The following is a 15,750-nucleotide window of genomic DNA, read 5'->3' on the forward strand; positions in this document are numbered from 1 at the left end:
ATTGCCTGTTAATTTTAGAGCTTGGTATTTATGCCATTGTACCAGCAAATTCTCCCAACACACACACACACACACACACACACACACACACTTTGCCACCACATTATCAGTGAGACAGCACATGGGCACATTGCCTCTAGCTTTCTAAGGGAAGGAATTTTTCTTTGAAGCCTCATTAATACTTTTGAAGGTGGACAAATTTGATTAGCAGAACATCCCTCTGAAATTGAGGAAGAAAGAGACAGAGGAGGAGGGGAAAGCATATAGATGGCATGAACCAATTCTATAGATTTTTTTTTAATTTTGACTAAAAATTTTGATGATATGTAAGATAGTTTTAGGAAAATTCTTCTTTATCAGCCCTTTTACATTTATCAAATGACATGTTTGTTAAAGTCAGATCCTGAGGGATATGTGGAAACCCCCCAAATCCCAAATCCCTTCCTTCCTTCTGAATTCACTTTCCGGGTTAAGCATTTCCTCACCCCACAATTTAGTTCTTCCCATCCACTTTCCTTTAGGACAGGAGGGACCTGGGGCATTAAGTGAAGAGGAAAAGGAGATTCTGGAAGGTGTCCCATTGGGCACCAAAGACAGACTCTGCCTACATCACTGTTCTCTTCAGAGATGGCCCTGCTCTCCTAAGACTGGAAGAGACACAGGTCCTGTGTTAGGGCTCCGTATTGGTCAGCATGAACTCCTGCTCACTGTGGCTTACACGGGAGAGTTTGCTTCTCTCTCATACAAAAGAAGTCTACAGCAGACAGTCCAGGAGTAAGGACAGGCCAGCCAGGAGCCTCCACCGTCATAAGAGACTCCAGTTCCTTCTATCTTGTTGTTCTTCCTCTGGGCCGAATTCCAGCCATCACGTCCTCAGCCGGCCAGCAGAAAGGGAAGGAGGGCACAGTCCCGCCACTGATGGACACTTCCCAGAAGTGTCGTACAGGAGGACACCTGCCTTTCATTGGCCAGAATCTAGTCATGTGACCACAGTTATCAACAAGGCAGGTTGGGAAATACCCTTTCCTCCTGTGATGATGGGCTCAACGAAAAACTCAGAGGTCCAAACGCTAAGGAAGGTGAGGGAGAATTAATGTCGAGGGCCGCTAGAAGACTGCCACGGGATCATAGACCCGGTCTTGCTAAACCATCCTACTCATCTGTAACCTGAGTTCTCTCCAGCTTTCTGGATTTCTTTCCAGGCCCCGGCATTAAAACTCACAAACGAATCAATGTGATTACATTCAAAGACCATTTCCAAAGAAAAGCTCTAGAAAGCTCAGACCCCATGCTGTGATTGCCTATTAACTCCCCATTGTGATTTCAGCGGAAATTCTAGAACTGGCTGGGAATGCTGCAAGGGACAACAAGAAGGCCCGGATAGCTCCAAGACACATCCTGCTGGCAGTGGCCAATGACGAGGAGCTCAATCAGGTACGTCTGTCTGAAACATCTCGACCAGCCACAGAATGGGTTTGCAGGACACATGACTGCATGTGGACCCGGTTGGCTATGAATCATTCTGCTACTATTCCCAAGCATATTAATACAAAAAAAATTTTTCAGATAGTGTAAGAGAAGAACCAATTCTGCTAGCTTTGTCATTCAGATAGAAAATTGCCTCTGGAATAGACCTGTTATCTACTCTGAGTCTTGCCAGACCTTCTTTTCCTCTCTAGAAGCGAGCTCTGTGTGTGGCTGGGGAAGGTGCAGTGCAGAGATGTTATTCACGGTTTCTTCACCCGAATTTTGTTGATGATTTATTCTGATGAGGGTAGGAGAAGCTTCTTCATAGCATAGAACTAATTCCCAAGTGTTGTGAATGCCTCCCACAGGGTAGGGGGGATATAAGAGGAGGGTATAAGAATTTTTATTCTAATCTCTTTCTTCTCAAATTGTGTGTGGTAAAGAATCAGTTCTTATTTCCAGTCCATCATGGACTGGTAATTTCCAAAAATACAATAAAAACTAATTGCCAGAAAAAATTTTAAAAACAAATACATACAAACCACAATTCTTGGCTATTTGATTCAATAGATATACAATACCTCTGCCAGCTTGCTCTACAAGTTTCTGGACTCTTCCTTGCCATTTCTGTATTTCTCTTGTCCCGGACAGTAACTGCCTGTCCGTGGACCAGCCCCGGCTGCAGCCCACACTTGGAGCACCCGAGCTGCTTCGGGACGTGCCCACTTTACTAATGTAGTGGCACATGTCGATTATGTACAAAATGAACATTAATGGAGAGGCACATGGCCAAACATACTTTACTGATGGAATGCGTGATCACAAGAGTGTGGAGACCACTGGTCTGTTGTTAACTGGGTCTAGCCCTAGCATGGACCTTTGACCCCATTTTTGTCAAGCTGTGCTCCCCACCTGGGAAGCTCTGTGGCCTCTGTTCTGTCTGGAATCCCACAGCCCCGGCAACATCCCTGGCTGCAGCCTCTATATCCTTTCATCGTGCCTTACTCGTTTTGCTTTCTGTATGAGACCATGGGACGCCTTGCTCCCTACAGAGACACTCTACTGGTGAAACAGGAAAGCCAATTAAACCACCCATCATGCAGTGCCTCTGGGAAAGCAAAGACCAGATTTAACACTTGTTTTGCCATCAGTTAGAACTGTATGAAATCCAGAACCAGCAAGCTCTTTGCTGCCTGAGTTCACGCATTTCTCTTTCTAGCTGCTAAAAGGAGTGACCATCGCCAGTGGAGGTGTCCTGCCCAGAATTCACCCCGAACTGCTGGCCAAAAAGCGAGGGACCAAAGGCAAGTCGGAAACTATCCTCTCCCCTCCCCCAGAGAAAAGGGGAAGGAAAGCGGCGTCAGGCAAGAAGGGAGGCAAGAAATCCAAGGCTGCCAAGCCACGGACGTCCAAAAAGGTGAGCCTGGGTTGCCTGTGTGAGCCAGGGACTCTCAGAGAACAGGAGAAGTTTGAACGATCAGAAGATGAGGGTGTAGTGAGCATTGCTGACGGGCTGGGGACTCTCCCAGCTGGGAGAAAATGGCACAGGGCCTCTGCGATGAGAGCTTAAACCACCAAGCAGGGTCTACTAGAGGTTTCCAAACCCAAAGCATGGGTGGTCTTCACATTGCCAGATGCTTCCCCTGCTCCCATCAAAATCTTAAGTGAGAGATGATAGCCTGGAGCTCTTCATTTCTCTTTAGAGCTCAGCATCACACACAAAAACGTCTCTGTCTCCCAGACTTGTGTCTCCCATAGACAGTCCCCTGGGTCCAGCCAGTGGGATGTGGATAGCCTGATGTGCTAGGTAACCACAGCTCGGAGATGCCATTTGCAGGGTAAGACTTTCATATGCGGCCCCGTACGATAACCACTAGCCACATGTGGCTCTTTGAATTGGAATTCATTAAAACTAAATCAGATTAAAAATTCAGTTCCTTGGTTGCATTACCCACATTTCAAGTGCTCACTAGGCATAAGACATTTCCACGATCGCAGAAAGTTCTACTGGACAACGTTGCTTCAGGGGTTGTCAAATTTCCATTCCACAGACCTCCGTGATAACACAAAAGATTTGTAAGAGTCCACTCCACTGCCTCTGTGCCCCAGGGAGATCCTGGGGAGAAGGGGGGTCGAACAGTGGGCTAGGAGTGACCCTGCTTGGTTCTGATGCTTGCCATCATAAGCTGCGGGCATTGCAGAGGACAAGAATAACATACCTGTGTCCAGGTTTGAGTGAGGAATACAGGTACCTGTGAAACTCTTTAACACTCTTTCTTTTGGGCGGCACCCTTTTTTTCTCCCTCGTATTGCTGTCCCTTGCTTCCCTCCATCAAGAACAGCAGAACAGTAACACCTAACCACTTCCTTTCACATCCAAGGTGGTGGTAGCCATAGGAAGAACTTAATAATGCCACTTGGGGCTTTTTCTGGGTTATTTCCCATCTGTCCTTCTGATTTCTACCAACAGTCCAAACCAAAGGACAGCGACAAAGAAGGAACTTCAAATTCCACCTCTGAAGATGGGCCAGGGGATGGATTCACCATTCTGTCTTCTAAGAGCCTTGTTCTAGGGCAGAAGGTAATAAAGACCATTGTAATGTGCTGTCATAAAAATGCTATTGCACTTTTATAACCTCCTGTTTGCAAGCAACCATGCTTCCTTCATCCCTTGCTCCCCTAAAAAGACTTTCACCCTGGTCTTAAATTATTCACATTTAGACTAAAGACCTTAGACAGGGTCTACATTGTGAGCGTCAACAAGCTCTTTAGTGCCGAGAAGTATTCATGCTGACATCGGTCAGACAAAGGTAAGGTTAGAGAACCTTCCTGGTCAGGCGAAGGAATAGCATCATTGCCGGGAACTCCCCATGCTCCCCTCATTCCTGGGCCCCCCCCAAAACATCCTTCGCTAACTTTCTCAAACAGCTCTGGGAGGCCAGCCTGACATGGTTCGATGTGATTTATCAGAGAAAGAAAATAGAAATATATGTTTCCTGAACATCCCGGGTGTTAGAAATGAATTATTTGCCAATAATTCAGTCTGCTTGCCTTTCTAGATTGCAGAAAGAAAACAAACAGGGCTATACGTTTGAATAGTCTGCAGCAGCCCAGACAGACATGCAAATAATTCATTCCCACTAGCATAAAGTTTATGGAACAGACCATTTATCTACCATGTCAAACGGGGCTGAAGTAAGACACACACAGGAAAACAGTCAGTGAATTTCATCTCCGGTAGTGGAATGTTTGCAGCCTGGTAATAGGACCCACCCCTACTGAAGCAAATGGGAAGAGCGTGTTAGGGAAGAGCGTACATGGGGCGGGTTCCTCATTTTTCACTGATGAACACAGGGAAACAAAGAGGTGGCATTGAGGTCCCCTCTGGGGGCTGGCCATAGTTGCATGACGATTAGCTTTCTCTCCCTTACCTAGGGGAACGTGGCTGTCGTGCTCACAGGGGAGACTATGGAAAATGCTCTGCATTCCACTCAGCTGTGAGCACCTAGGGCAGCATTTCACAAGTGTAGCCCCAAGAACGTGGTCCCCAAAAGGCAAGGTGGCCCGACGTAGGCAGGTCGGAATCCCAGAGCCCATCACGTGTCTCGAGCAAGGTCCATCGGCCGCACGCCCCTGCCCCCAGAGGTCTGGGTTGCTCCAGGAAGAATGCGGGGTGCTGAGGGGAGGGTGGAGATCCAGCCCGGGCTTCCCTCCTAGGAGACGCTCCGACCGTGTGTCACCCCACATCAAGGCCCCCAGGCCTGGGAGACGGAGGCGCAGCTCTAGGGAAAAGAAGAAGAGGGGAGGGCCCAAGTCACAGTGAAAATCAAATCCACTGAGCTCCGAAGAGCCCGCCGAAGACCAAACACCTGGCAAACTTGACAGTCACTCAATGCCACAGCCCTATGTGTGGACATGCGCTATAAATAACTGAGAGAATTAACAAATGGGAGGTAAAATGTGAAGATTTTTTTAATTGAATCTGATCTTTCCCACCCTCTCCATCTTTCCTTCCTGACGCAGCTGTCCCTGACTCAGAGTGACATCAGCCATATTGGCTCCATGAGAGTGGAGGGTATTGTCCACCCAACCACAGCCGAAATTGACCTCAAGGAAGATATAGGTAAGGTCCTGAGACTTGGGTAGAGGTGCCAGAGAATCACCCACTGCTTGGGCAAGTCCTTCTGAAGTGGGTCATTGTCGACCAAATACCCTCTGCTGGGGGGACCGTGTCACACTCTGCATGTCACCAAACAGCATTACTAGAAAATAACGAATTTTCTTTTTAATCTGCATACATTTCTGAAATGTGTATTGAGGTGCTCTATAAAAACAGATCATTAGTGCACACCTTGATGACTTTTCCTCTAAGTGAACACAGCTGTGTAACGGGCACCTTGATCACGGGGCAGAACCTCCCCGGCACCCCAGAATTCCCCCTTCCTGCCCCGTCCCGGTCCCCATTCCCTCCAAGCGTTGCCCCTGTCGTGTCTGCTCATGGCACAGATGGCTGTCCTCTGCTTTGGATTTTATATAAAAGAAATCATGCAGTGCGTCTTCTTTTGTGTCTTTTGCCCAACTTTGTATCATGAGATCCACGCATACTGTCGAGCGTGGCAGGAGTTGGTTCATCTTCTTGGCCATGTAGTATTCCACCGTGGGAACATACGGCAGTGTGCCCACCATTCCACCACTGGTACCATTCGCATAGCTTCCAGTTTGGGCCACGATGAGTAGTGTGGCTGTCAACATTGCCGTACGTGTTTTGGGTGAACCTCCACATTTATTTTGAGCTTAAAAATTAAGAACACCTTTGGTAAAAAGGAAACGGACACCTGGACGAAGTTGTCTGTAAGGCTATCCGTTGAGTCACTTTACCGAGGGACTCTGCCACCTACCTCATGGGTAGTGGAGGGAGCTGCTCCGGGCTGGGTGGAGGAACCTGGGAGGGCAAGCTATTGAGGGCACTAGACATGATAGCACACTGGATGGTCACCATCTTAACCTTTTTTTCTAAGACAGAAGTGCCTTAAACTTGCATTGAAAAAGTAAAGTGAGCAAAGAAAGAAAGGGCTTTGTCCCTGGGGTTCCGGGCTTGTTTCAGAGGTTGGGATTTAAGGCAGATGGTAGCAGCTCAGCCTCAGGGGGCAGCACCGGGGACCCCAAGACTCTGGGCAGCCTCAGGTTTCCCCTGTGACATCAGAGGCCACTTGCTTTGCTGAAAAGGAGATAGGACAGCCTCGGGGGTGGGGGCGGGTGAACCACAATGCAGAGAAACAGGACTTCTCTTGCACACAGAAACAGTGAAAATTTCTTCTTCGTTCTTCAGACCCAGCCCCGGTCCTACCAACTGCCCTGAACCCCCCTTCCCCTCTGGAAAGATGCCCCCCACCAGTAGCCTTAGCCTTAAGCTCTGTTTTGACGTGTATCCTAGCTTCTCAAAAAAAAACGAGTAGCAGTGTGTTACTTTGTCATTTCTATAGTTGGCATTTTTATATCAGGAAAGTAATCATGATTTTTTTATTTTTTTAAGTGGCAGCGGGGTGATAGGGTAGAAAGAACACAGGTACTGGAGCAAAAACTCAGGCCCAGATCCCAGCAGTAAGGCTTCTGGAGTCAGGATGGGTCTGTGTCCCGGATTTTACAAATCACCTCCTAGCTGTGTGACTCTAGGCAGGTTTCTTAAGCTCTCTGAACCTCAGTTCCCTCCCCTGTAGGTGACGGTAGCAATAACGCCTGTGTTATAGGGGCGCTGTGAAGAGTAAACAGGGTCACACACAGATGAGGCCCAGCACAGGGCTGAGCTCACCAGCATTCGATAAATGCTCGTCTTTTTTACTGTTGCTGTGCTGTTTAGAAGGGGTGCCTCCCGTCATGATTCCATTTTCTACGACCATCACCCAAACTAATCATTCCCTGTAGATGAGGCCCTGACCTACTCTTTTTTTTAAAAGATTGTATTTATTTACTTAGAGAGCATGCTCACGCACGTTGAGGGGTGGGGAGAGGGAGAGGGAGAGAGAGAATCCCGAGCCGACTCCACATCGAGTGTAGAGCCCCATGCAGGGCTCAATCTCACAACTCCGAGATCGCGACCTGAACCGAAATCAAGAGTCAGACACTTAACCGACTGCACCAGCCAGGCGCCCCTTTGATTTATGTGTTACTAAAGAAAAGTTCGAGCATACACAGAAATAGCAGCAGAGACCGACAAAACCCTACACACCCTGTTATAATAGCATCAACCCACGACCAAGGCTGCTTCGGTGCCAACCCACCCCACAGCCCCCCAGACCTCACACCATCGAATCCGTGGATGTGTCAGAATGATAAGGGCTAGCTTTTTGACAGCATCACAATACCATTATCACAACTGGAAAAAATCATGTCATCAAATACCAGTCACCGTTCAAACTTCAATCATGTCATTAATATCCACTTATTTTTTTAATGTGCTTGATTCGGGATCCAAATAAGTCCACATATTGCAATTGGTTGATAAGTCTCTTAAAACCTATAGGTTCCTCTTTCATATCTTTTCCTCCTTTCTCTGTCTTTTTTTTTTTTTTTTTTCCAATTTATTTTGTTGAGGAAGCTGGGCCGTTTGTCCTGTAGGGTTTCCCAAGTCTGGATTGTACTGACTTCATCCTCCTGATGCCATTAAACATGTTTCTTCTCTGTTTTTCTTATAAATTGGTAGTTGGATCTAGAGTCTCAATGAGATTCAGGCTCAAATTTTTTTGGCAAGACTATTTGGTCTTGGTGATGGAATGTTCTTCCATCAGGAGGCACGTGACACCTGGTTGTCTCTCACTGACGCTCCTTGTCTAGGCTTGTCCGTTCATTGGGGGTGGCGTGGGGTGGGGGCCATATCCTAATTCCAGCCCTCCTTCCTTTTTTCACTGGAATGCTCCCACAGGGAGAAAGTCCCCCTCATCAACATTTCAGGTTGCGTTATTCTTGGTAGTCTTCAGGGAAGAGGGTGGGCTCGCCTTGCCCTTCACACACTCCCACTTGGCCCTTTACGCCTGCTTCCCCTGCTGCTCGGCGTGAACAGGGCTGTCGGCTGTGGTTCCTGGCCTTCTCCGGGCTTCTGTGACCCAGCAGATCAGCACCGGCCAGGAGTCTGAGGGCCAGAAAGGAGACTTGAAGGCCCGAGATGAGCATTTCCAAATGATGTCACTGAACCCCAAGCACATTCGTGAAGAGATGCCCTCACCTTCCCAACCCCAGGGGACGGTGGCTGCTGGAATAGACAGGATGCACAATAATCCACACGCCGTCCTGTGGCTCTCCAAAGACGCTTGAGTGTCCCGGTGGGGAGTGGGGAAGCCCCAGGGAAGCCCCTCAACCGAATATTAACCACCATCGTAATAACTCTGAAGAGAGAGAGCTGAGACTGGCCCCAGACACCAGATCACCAAATCCATTAGAAGATGAAAACATGTGGGGGGATAGGCCTCATCCCCCACCCAAGAGTGGCAGCCGTCTAGTGTAGACACGGCGCCCATATGCCATCTCAGAGGCAAGAGGAGCCCCGGTGTGCGGACGTGGGCTTCTTGCTGGCATCCTGCCATCCCTTGGGGGTTCCTCTTGGCCTCTGTGGAAGCACGACCCTGAAATATCGAGTAGAGGATTGTCCTAACGTCAGAGACTCAAGGGATCTCCCAGCAGGAAGGTCCTTAGAGTTTAGCCTCTCAAATCTACATTTTTCTGTTGAAAACCACAGCCCAGTTTGGAGGAACGCCCTTGCAGGCTGCCCTGGGCCTGTGTCTGTCCTTTGACCGCAAGACTTACCACACACAGGTGGTGAGCTGGAGTAAGCCCCCCGAGCTCTCCACCCCGAGGTTCCTGCTGAGTCATCTGTCACCGTGGGCTTGGGGCCAGGCTTAGGACCTGGTGACAAGAGGCAGGCCGCAGGGTCTGTGAGAAAGCACTGCCTTCAAATCACCAAGACGCTGAACTTAGCCAACCCCGTGGGCGGCCTGAACCCAGAGATCAGAACACTGGAGCCCCAATTTCTTTTAAAAGCTCACCTTTAGTACCGCATAGGGAATAACATAGGCAATGGTGTAACGGCGCCATACGGTCCAAGACGGTGGGTCCCTGGCGGTGAGCACAGCGTAACGTGTAGACTTGCCCGAGCACTGTGTGGTACGCCTGAAACCCATGTAACCTCGTGTGTCCACTGTACTTCCATTTTGTAAAAATCACCTTTAGGATTCATGTCTTGAGACTGCTTATGACCAAATCACTCCCTCAAAGGTCCCTTAAAAGAGTTTGCTAGAGGGGCACCTGATTGGCTCAGTCGGTTGAGCGTCTGACTCTTGATTTCAGCTCAGGCCATGATCTCAGGGTTGTGAGATCGAGTCCTGCATCGGGCTCCAAGCTCAGTGAGGTGTCTGCTTGAGATTCTCTCTCTCCCTCTCCCTCTGCCCTTTGCCCACTTGCGTGCAAGCAAGCTCTCTCTAAAATAAATAAGTAAAATCTTAAAAGAGAGAGAGTTTGCTAGAATCCAAGTCCTGTGGGACAGAAGCCTAGAGACCCCGGCCAGCAGTGACCACTGGCAACCAGGGTTCCCACTGCGAAGTGTGAGTCCTACTTTCTCAGTGTGGTTGAGGGGTTAGTTCTCTGGCCTACTAAAACTATGTGGAACAGTGTAGCTAATGACTTTGGAAAGGACAACAGCAATGGCTTCCCTTGTTCTCCGCAGGGAAGGCCTTGGAAAAGGCCGGCGGCAAAGAGTTCTTGGAAACAGTAAAGGAGCTTCGTAAATCCCAAGGCCCTTTGGAAGTTGCTGAAGGTAAGCGTCGCCTCGGGCCCATGTTCCCAACACAGCCTCACCCCCCTCCCCGCCAGTGTCACTCGCTTCATGCACAGTGTGCCGAGCAAAATACACCGCAGCCTAGATGAGACCCACCTGTGCTTCTCCCAGAGAACTTGAGCAGGCCTATGTATAGCATTTCACACACCCTGGGGATGACGAAGTGTCTGGGTAGTTCAAGTCAGTTTGCACACGATCAGCCAGAGATAAAGCTATTGGGTAACTTACACTCATCATGGGATTCCACCATCACCACTGCCGGGATCCGGAGCGCTCCTGTCACCTCCGGTGAACACCCCTCCCCCCTCCCCCCGCCCCCGGCCACCACCAGTCCGCCTTCTGCCTCTGTGGATTTGTCTGGTCAGGACATTGCACGTAAGCAGAATCCTAGGCTTTGTCACCTTTGGTGCCTGGCTTCCTTCACTTCATATAATCATTTCAAGGTCCATCCATGTTGTAGATGCCTTAGTGCTTCATTCCTTTTGATGGCTAATAGTCCATTTTGTTCGTGCATTCACCAGTGGGGTTGTTTCCACCTTGGGCTATTGCGAATAGAGTGGCTATGAATATTTGCGCATAAGTTTTTCAAGGCTTTTTTTTTTTTAAGATTTTATTTATTTGACAGAGAGGCACAGCAAGAGAGGGAACACAAGTAGGTGGAGTGGGAGAGGGAGAAGCAGGCTTCCCGCGGAGCAGGGAGCCCGATGTGGGGCTCGATCTCAGGACCCCGGGACCATGACCTGAGCCGAAGGCAGACGCTTACCAACTGAGCCACCCAGGGGCCCATCAAGGCTTTTGAGTAATTTGTTGGCAGGTGGCTCCAACTTCAGATCTGTGTCCTCCCCAGATGCACACACACCACCTCACATGGAGTCGGTGCCAAGTGCTGCCCAGATGCCAGGGCTCTAAAGACAATGAAACCCACTCCTGCCCTCAAGCACGGGACTGTCCAGGAGGAGAGATAGACAACAGAAGGGCACAGGGCGGGAGCCCCGCCCTCTCCTCAGGGGAGCTCGGGAGGCTCCAGTGAGGATGTAAGACCCCCCTGGGGGCAGGGACACTGTGGGCAGTAAGGCTATCGTGTGTGAGAAGGCCCAGGTCATGAGCCAGCATGGGGCCAGCAGCAGGCAGGAGATCCTATATAAACAAGAGGGGCACCTTTGAGAGTTTAAGCCGGGGACTGTTGTGCTCAGATCTGATCGCTAGAAAAGTAACGGGGTTTCCAGTCGAGAGAAAACATGAGTCCACACTTTATAATCTGCACATCCCACTCCCCATACAGATAGCAATGACAGAATTTCACATGTAAAACTGGGAGACAGAGCCGCACTGAGAGATAAGACAAACACACGTGCGGGGAGGGACAGAAGGGCGGCAGACAGCGGCAGCAGGACAGGTCAAAGCCAGCAGTGGGGCCAATCCCCAGGGTCCCGGCTTCTCTGCAGAACAGCCCAGACTCCAGGCCCCGGGACACTGTGCCCCTGGTGTGCCCCTGTACACGGTCAGAGTCAAGCCCGTCATGCCCGCGGCCTCCTGTGTTTATGCGGACCAACTTCACGCACGTGCACATCAGCCCGCACCAGCCGGCGCTGGGAAGGCAGTTGACACAGGGGTACACAAAGGGTGTCCTCCCGCCCACCCTGGCGAGTGCAGCCGTAAGTTCTCCAACACCGGACATCGCTAGGAAACACTTCTCAGAGACTAGGTGGGCGTCATATTATTTCAAATCAATCTTTCAAACCAACCGCACACACTGCTCCGGAACGCAACAGACACCCATTTGTGTTACAAACACTGTCCCTAGCGGCCACGGCCTGCCCAAACCACCCCAGGCTCCCAGAGCAAGGCCGGGACTCTCGCCACACCCGGTCCCTTGAGGGGCACAGAGCCCCAGCTCTGCAAGGAGGGTGGCGTAGGGCAGCGGCACTCGGCTGAGGCCACCACGGCCCCAGGCAGCGGGAGAATGGCCAGTGGATCCAACTGGACTGCTCGGGACCGGCCTGGGGGCCTAGAAAGGAGTACGAACTGGAACAATGAGACGAGGCTGGCATTACTGAACTGCACAGCCCGTTTTGAACCCCTGCTCCCGAGGGGGGGCTCCTCAGGTATGTCGAGGCGACCAGAAGACAGTCCCCGGCCTTGGGGGGGTGGTCGGGGTGCGACCGAGGAGCGCAGCGCTTCTCCATTTACAGAGGGCCCTAAAGCACTTATGCGCACAAGTCCTGCACCAGACCCACCGAGCCGGGCCCCGAGGACAGGTGCGGGCGGCAGGGCCTCCCTGTCTATTTGCGGAAAGTGCTGCGGTCCTTTCCTACCACCGCTGTGACGAGTCAGTGTTACTAACACTACAGAGCGGCTGCTGGGCTGGGCCAGGCCTGGCTCCTGGCCGTGTCGCTCCACGCTATGCTCTGTCCCCCCATCACCTGCTCCTACCTTTCACCTTCCTGCCCGCCCCCCTCTGCCCCTCTGAGAAGGACCCAGGTGATTACATTTAGGGCTCGCCCCCATAATCCCGGATAATCCCCCCATCTCGAGAGCCTTCACTAAATCACCTCTGCAAAGCCCCTCTTGCCATGTAAGTCAACGCTCCCAGGTTCCAGGGATCTGGACGTGGACATCCGGGGGAGGCCACTCCTCAGCCGTCAGAGATGATTCTGATGGGTACCTCTCACTGGGAACCATGGTCACTAGGTAGCCGAACCCGGCGGCGAGGCGGCGGGGCATGTGAGAGCCGCTAACGCATTCGTCTGGGGTGCCCACTGTCCCCAGCAAGCCCGACAGAGCTCCCGCTCTCCAGCAGACGTCCAGTCGCATCAGAGGTGCCCAGCCAGCTCCTCTCGCGTCCCCGTCCGCACACATCTGAGAGGCTTCCGTGAGGTCCAGCCTCAGCCCCTGGCTGGAGGGGAAGGTGTGGGAACTAACCCGCAGTGTTTCTCTCCTGTCCCAGCCGCTGTCAGCCAATCCAGCGGACTTGCCGCCAAATTTGTCATCCACTGTCACATCCCTCAGTGGGGCTCCGACAAATGTGAAGAACAGCTTGAAGAGACCATCAAAAACTGCCTGTCGGCGGCAGAGGACAAGAAGCTCAAGTCCGTGGCGTTCCCACCATTCCCCAGCGGCAGGTAAGACGCGCTCCTCCAGGCGGGCGGGGGAGGCCGGGAGTCCCGGAAACACAGAGAAAGGCAGTGTTGGAGAGGAGCGGGGGGCAGAGCTTCTCCGAGAGGCTGCCATGGTCAGTGCCCACATCCCCAGCGGCTGCCCCTGTCAGAACACGTGATCAGAAAACCCCAGGCTCGGGGCTCAGCCGGGTAGGCGTCCGAGCCTGGATCTCGGCTCAGGTCATGACCCCAGGGTTGGTCGGGAGCCTCGCCTTGGGTTCCACGCGGTTGAGGAGCCTACTTAAAAGAAAAGGAAACACCAGGCTCAAAGGCCTTGCTAGTCCGAGTGGGGTCCGTGGCCCAGCCTCGGTGACTCGGCTGTGTTAGAATGTTGGAGTACGGAATCCCAGACCCCCCCACCCCAGCACTCCCGCCTCCGAAGGCCCGGGGGTCGTGTGGTGCTGGGATGGAGGGGAGGAGGGCCTGGAGGCTGAGGCCCTCACAGACACGCCCAGAGAATGACAGGCTCTCACCAGGGCTCTGCTCTGGGAGTTAGGAGAAGCGATGGTTCTGATTGTCAGGGACCCCGGCTGAGGGTGAGAGCCACAGCAGGCGGGGAAGGAGGTTGTCTGTCCTCACAGGTAGCCTGTCCTCTCCCGTCACACTCGTACTTAAAGCGAGCTATCGCTTCCATTCTGAACACGCTGTCTCTTAAGAGGTGCCCCTCTGCAACATAGATAGGGCTTACACACTAAAGATGTTCTCGCAGGGGGAGGCTCGGAGGGGAATCGTGAGGCCTAGCTTCCTGCTGTCATCCCACCTCAAGCTGAGCGAGCAGCGCGGGGTCTCCGCAGCCTGGCCCAGAGGCACCGCGGGCTGAGTTCTTCGTGGAGCCGGGACCACGTGTCCTGGTGGGTGCTGAGCTGGGACACTGCATGCGAGCGAGAATTCCTGTCAGGCAGGCTCGTCCCGCCCCCGCCCGAGGGGCCTCGGTGGCGGACCCCAGAGGACTACGCTGGCTGTGTCCCCGGAGGCGGATGCCATGGCCCAGCCCCCTGGCCCTGCCCAGAGTCCCCCATACTCAGATCACAGCAGCATGTTCCTGTGGGTCGGTGGGAGGGGCACTCAGCGCTCACAAAGGAGTTAGGAGACGCACTTTTGAGCGTACATTTTTCCCCTTTCACCAACAACCTGACACCCTACAGAGGTTTCGAGGGAGCTGTGCGTTTTTGAACACCAGCGATTTCAGATGCTGAGCTGGTCGTGGTTTTAAAGCCCGGCTCGACTTGAGGCAGGTGACAGTGATTCATCCGAGCACGAGCGCAGCTCAGCGGGCAGCCCCATGACTTGGGCTGAATGCAGCGTGCCTGTCCGAGCCAGCGTGGCTCGCGTAAAGCAGGGCCTGCCTGCCCCCTCCCAGGCTGCCCCTCCGCCTCGGGGCAAAGGAGGTGGCACGGGGCCCCGCCTGCCCACAGTGACCCCGTGAGACAGAACCAAAAGGCCTGGTGCCGAGATCAGAAGGCACCGCGCTGCCCCCGCCCCGGGCTGAGGGCCCAGTTACCCCGTGGGTCCTGGGAACCCAAGTGACATCAGCTCTTCTTTTCCTCCGGCACAGAAACTGCTTCCCCAAACAGACGGCCGCCCAGGTGACCCTCAAAGCCATCTCGGCCCACTTTGACGACTCGAGCGCGTCCTCGCTGAAGAATGTCTACTTCCTGCTCTTTGACAGTGAGAGCATTGGCATCTACGTGCAGGAGATGGCCAAGCTCGACACCAAGTAGCCGCCTGCCCGGCCGGCCGCGCTGGCCCTCGGAGCAGGATCCAAGTCACGGGAGTGGGGCTTTCTTTTTTAAAAGGAGAGAGGAAGGGTGACGGCAGGGGAGTGGAGGGCAGTTGGCAGGGCAGCGGGTCACGGGGGCCTGCCCACGGAAGGAGCCCTCTGCCTTTTCTATTCTCGTTTAAAAGAGCCTCCGTCTGTAATTAACCAGGTCTCCACGAGGGGTTTCTTTCCATGTGTTTTCTTCCTGTTGTTTTAGAACTTTTTTAAAAGACAGACTTCGTTTTAGATTTATAGCATTGACTTTTACACACACACAAAAAAAATCCTTTCAAAATTCTTAAAACCTTGTTTCTCCTTTTTGCAAGGGAAGAGGGCATAAAAGTGACTTGGGCTTTTGTTGGCTGGCTGTGTTCGGTGGCGGCGAGAAGAAAATGAGAAAGGCGTCTCACTGGTGCTTTCCTTTTCTGTTTTTAGTGCCCCCCTCCATGACATCTGTATCTACTCCTAAAAAGATTTTGCTTCAGGCTTTTGTTTTGTTTTGTTTTTTAAAGAAAAAGAAAATGAAAGGAAAAAAAACCAGA

The 15,750-nt window shown here is 52.1% G+C and overlaps 1 protein-coding gene across 1 annotated transcript in view; it reads left to right on the forward strand.

Moving 5' to 3' along the window:
- LOC116644310 (core histone macro-H2A.2) overlaps window positions 1–15,745 on the forward strand; it is a 49,930-nt gene extending 34,185 nt beyond the window's left edge. Inside the window, exons 3-9 of the mRNA XM_032423813.1 lie at window positions 1,328–1,434; window positions 2,687–2,884; window positions 3,938–4,048; window positions 5,491–5,590; window positions 10,181–10,270; window positions 13,239–13,413; window positions 15,005–15,745. Coding sequence (XP_032279704.1) covers window positions 1,328–1,434; window positions 2,687–2,884; window positions 3,938–4,048; window positions 5,491–5,590; window positions 10,181–10,270; window positions 13,239–13,413; window positions 15,005–15,170 — 947 coding nt within the window. The 3' untranslated portion in view covers window positions 15,171–15,745. The remainder of the gene's footprint in view (window positions 1–1,327; window positions 1,435–2,686; window positions 2,885–3,937; window positions 4,049–5,490; window positions 5,591–10,180; window positions 10,271–13,238; window positions 13,414–15,004) is intronic.
- The last annotated feature ends 5 nt before the right edge of the window (window positions 15,746–15,750 follow it).

Source organism: Phoca vitulina, unplaced genomic scaffold (assembly GCF_004348235.1).
Source record: "Phoca vitulina isolate PV1807 unplaced genomic scaffold, GSC_HSeal_1.0 scaffold29, whole genome shotgun sequence".
In the NCBI taxonomy this organism is placed as follows: Eukaryota; Metazoa; Chordata; class Mammalia; order Carnivora; family Phocidae; genus Phoca; species Phoca vitulina.